Source organism: Agrilus planipennis, unplaced genomic scaffold, assembly GCF_000699045.2.
Source record: "Agrilus planipennis isolate EAB-ADULT unplaced genomic scaffold, Apla_2.0 scaffold225, whole genome shotgun sequence".
NCBI lineage: Eukaryota > Metazoa > Arthropoda > Insecta > Coleoptera > Buprestidae > Agrilus > Agrilus planipennis.
Genome location: NW_020442415.1, coordinates 102,151 through 106,899, shown reverse-complemented (window position 1 = coordinate 106,899; position 4,749 = coordinate 102,151). Strand labels below are relative to the sequence as shown.

The 4,749-nt window shown below is 33.8% G+C and overlaps 1 protein-coding gene across 2 annotated transcripts in view; it reads left to right on the top strand.

The window, feature by feature from the left end:
- LOC108738614 overlaps positions 1–4,749 on the top strand; it is a 97,274-nt gene that overhangs the window by 17,928 nt on the left and 74,597 nt on the right. For both annotated transcript variants that reach the window (XR_003232241.1, XM_018472107.2), the window contains exon 2: positions 3,445–3,502. Coding sequence is in view for 1 of the 2 variants with exons in the window: in XM_018472107.2 (XP_018327609.1) it covers positions 3,445–3,502 (58 nt within the window). In the remaining variant the exon portion in view is untranslated. The remainder of the gene's footprint in view (positions 1–3,444; positions 3,503–4,749) is intronic.

Below are 4,749 nucleotides of genomic sequence, written 5' to 3'. Positions count from 1 at the left end.
AGAATCAGTTTAGCGTAAGGTTATTCAAATTTAGTAAATGGTTATCGAGGAAAAAATGAAAAATTAGCTGAAAATATCGTTTTTACTTGATAATATAATGATAATATTTATAATTGTCTGAAATAAATGCAATTTTAAAATTTTAATTATTATTTAAACATATTAAAAAGTTTTACGCTCATTATTAATAGAGATTGAAACTAAATATTTTTTTGTTTCGAAGTTGAAATCAAGGCATATTCACTGCCAAAAGTCAGTTAAAAATTTTCCATATTATTCGTTATTTCTTATTTTATGGTCAAATTCCAAATTTTCTCTCAAACCGTATACTTTTTTTTTATAGATAGTATTTATTTACCTCATGATTGCTGCAAAACCAAATTAATCACGAATTTCTAATTTTATGACTCTTGTCTCCGGTTGTACCTCCCAAACGTCCTTAAGTACATTCTTGTTCGTATTAAATAACAAATGAAAACACACATGCTAGCTTCTCATACAAAAAATTGACCACACTGTAGAAATTTAGTTATTTTAAGGAGATTTCTATTGCGTAATTCCCAATCATGGTTCGTAGGTAACTCAAGATAGCGCACCGATAAGGGACCATTTATCATACTTTATGTTTTTTTTTATTAAATAAATTTCGGAAACATTTATGCTTTCTGACATTTAGAATACAATAAATCAACGCCTTTCTCTTGTATAACTTCGTAGATACGTGGAATCTTTTTCATTGTGATATGCTTATTGATTCATCCAGTTAAAAGTTTAATCTGTTCCGATTCGAATAAGGAATTCTTAATGCTTTTGGATTTTTATTGAAAAAAAAGTAAAATATGTGTATGTACGACTTACCGCAGCTGCGACACTAAAAGCAACACAAATGGTGTAGCATAAAATTGCTTTCTGTTTCTGTTTCCTCTGAGCGCTCTCAAATAAAGAAAAATGGAATCAATTGGAAACTTTTTAAAGAACCGAGGTTTCAATAGCATCACGCGATGATTCCCACGGGGTAGCGGCTTTTAGGTCGTTTCGATTTATAAACAATCAGTTAAAATAGAATGCACTACTTTCAATAAAGTGTTCGTGATGAAAACAACAAAAAGGCAAGAGAAATTCCGATGTAGAACTTCTTCAGTTAAAAGAATTACCCCCTGGAGTAGCAAATATCGAACTTTCCAAATATAGATTTGTTTATTTTTATATACTTAGAAGATTAACAGTAGAAACGATGTGATTATGTATACGTGGCAGACGTTAGGCATATTTACAAATTTTCTCTCTCAGGCGAGGACCGTGTTCGACGTCAAATTAGACAAAAGACGTCAAAAACAGATTTTCCGAATATAAATTCTTAATCATTGCAGGAACCCTAAAATTATTTGTTACGAATAATATTCATGTTGAAATTTCTTATAAGAAAAGTTCTACAATACAAAGTTTCTCTAGAATAAAGCCTTGCTGTGCTATAGTAACAAGAATATTACGATTTTAAGACACAGGTGTTCCTATTTCAACAGTTGTCATCCTCAAATGTCTTGCATTCGTCAGAAAATAATTTCTGTACTCTTTTCGATACCACCATGAGGTAGAGTATGTAGCCAGGACGTTTTTTTTGTTATATAGTTTTCCCTTTGGAGGCCAAATCCACTTATCATTCTGAAGTTTGATTAAAGGCTTCTTGGCAATAAAGTTCTAAACTTTCGTCCTCCAAGGGAAGCGTTTCTATAGTTTCTTCGGCAATCTAATTGTACTTCGTTAGTATTTTTATACTAGATTGCCTCCGGTAGTACGTAGTAACAAGTATTTTATCATAGAAGACCACGCATCCTGCTACTTGCACCTATGTTTAAAAGGACTAAAAGTTCGAATGTTCTTCAAGGATTCGTTCTAAAGAAAATATGTACAAGGCGTTAGTAGATAAGATATGACAGTTCGGGACCAAAATCTCAACTATTTTCTTGTGCAGGTTCATTTCCGTTCTTTTTTGTTCATTTCTATCCCCTAACCCCCACTTTAAGATCACGGATGTTAGACGACTTGTAGGGCGTCGTCACGCTTATTCTGCGTGTGCTCCGGCCCCCTGAACCCCCAGCAGCATAGGAGAACTTTATGATCAGGAAGCAACAGATAATGGGGGTCTCAGGGGACGGAGCATCCGCAGGGGGGGCCCAGGGGGCAGGAGCACTTGAGTAAGAGGGGGGGGGCGAAGCCCTACAAGGTAGCTGACAGCCGTGACATCAATGTAGGAGTGGAGGGGGTAAGAGGAATAAAAAAGGACGAAAAGGAATCTTTGTAAGAAAATAAATGGGATTTTGGTCCAAAACTGATATATCTACTGGCCTCTGTTGTAGGAAAATTATTTTTGACACCTTCCACATAATATGGTATCTAAGGTATACTTCTTTTACTTTCTCTAGCGATGTGTCCCTTACAATATCCTGGATGCACGCTGGCAAAATCGTAGATAGGAAGAAAAAAACTCACTACACTCTCGACTCTTGTTCATTAAATATATTTTTTCATACAGTACCTGCCAAAAGTTTTGTTCAATCATGAATAGTAGTGCGAGTCGAAAACAAGCGTTAAAGCCTTTAATATGTCTTCAAATATAAATAAACATCTCGTTGATATTTTCAGTAGTAATTGATACCAATAAGAGCACGTTTGAGCAATGCAATTGTAGTGGATAAAATGGTCAATTTTTCCGTGTGGTACTGTACGGATTCTATGCTCCTCACCGGTTGAGAGTTTGGCCGAGAATTGTCTCCTTTCTTTTCTGGCCTAGTGCTGTTCTTTTCTACCTTGCGCCGGTCAAACTAAAGGTGACATCGCTAGAGAAACTAAACGAAATATAATTCCCTTTCTAAATATCGGAAACGATAACGGTAAAATCAAAAAAGGCACGAAATCCGACTCTGTCTTCTACAATATAGAAGTATAGACATCTCTGAAGGGGAGAAAAATAAGGATTTACATTTTGAAGTTAAGACGAACCAATTAAATTCATTTCCACATTTCTTGGCAATATTTAAATATCCGACTCCCCACCGACTGGCCCATACCAGCATATTAAACAATTAAGTAATTTTTTTAAATATAATTTTGAGATACACCCTCTAAAAATAGAAGTACTATCATCAGTTCGAGTACTCATAATTATACAGACCACTTTGCTTCTTAATTAGACTATTTAGAAAAAAGTAGGTAACTGGGGGCTCTTCTCAGAAACGCCTTGAAAGAACAAATGTGTTCATTAAAAAATTTGCGTCTTCTACTAATGATCGCTACTCTTTATCCTCTGCACTTTCTACCGCACTCTCGGGTCGGTGCGCTGGTATCTATTGTCAAAGTGGTGTTTTTAATTAAACCGCTCACCACGATAAAACAAGTACTAAGTATTACTCGTTTTGCTTATTGTTCTTTTCTTTTTCGTTTCAGAAATATGTCAGCGAAGGTTCGCTAGTCAAAGACTGTGTCGCCCATTGCGTCGAGAAAGGTAAGATTTTTCTTTATTCTTAGCTTTTTAAGAACATATTATTTATGTGTAATTAGATACATAATTTAGTTATTGAAAGTACAAGAGTAGATACCAAACGTTATTGTCTACAACAATTTAAATTTTGGTGTATCTATGTAGCCACTTTCATTGTCGAAAGATTTAATCATTTATATCACGTGGCTCTCTCGTTTCTCTTATATCTCCCGCCTTTGACTACTGCATTTAGAGCTTTCGGATTTTTTAAACTTTGTAACAGCCATTCCCGTTCATCACAGTATCTGCGGATAAGGTAAATTTGGAAAATGGCAAATAAAAGTTTTTACTTGTCTTGTTTTAGATGCACAGGTGCTTTAGATGCTTCTGTTTGCTATCATATAGTTACAAGTATTTTATTACTGACTGTTATTGTATTTGCAATAATAGGTTTATCTTGTTTTAGATGCACAGGTGCTTTAGATGCTTCTGTTTGCTATCATATAGTTACAAGTATTTTATTACTGACTGTCACTGTATTTGCAATAATAGGTTCATAAAAATCCATTAAAAAACTTTAGTTTTCAACAAAACCAATCCCAAGTAAATTTGAACCATTAAAATTGTACATTGCCGTAATATAACATCAAGGATCATTAATTAACTAGCCGGTGTTACTCATAAATAAATTTAATGTCAAACTATATCAGATATAGGTAGTGTAAAAAGTTTAACTATAAAGCGAAGTTCCGTTTTAAGTTCAATTAAAATCTTACTTAGAAAGCATTTCGTAGCAGTGATAAAAAATTAATGTTGATACTTGATCTAGTTTTAGGTCATAATATTTGTTGATAGATAATATAAAGATACTATAAGTTCAATTTTTGCAATCAATGTAGTAGATTGACATAATATCCCGTGTTTGGGAAAATTTTGACAGTACACTGGACTACAGTATTATCACTACATAGTATAAAACAAAGTCGCTTTCCCGCTGTCTGTCCCTATGTATGCTTAAATATTTAAAACTACGCAACGGATTTTGATGCGTTTTTTTTAAAAAGATAGAGTGATTCAAAAGGAAAGTTTATATGTATAATACATGCATAATATAGTAGAGAAACACTGATAATTTTAGAGGTTTCTAATGTGATGTCGTAAATAAACACATTTTTTGCGCTTACATTGCAAACGCTGGCTGAACCCTACGAGATAGATCAAAATAATGTACTACAATATTGTACATCTTAAAAGGGTCTACAAAAAAGTCC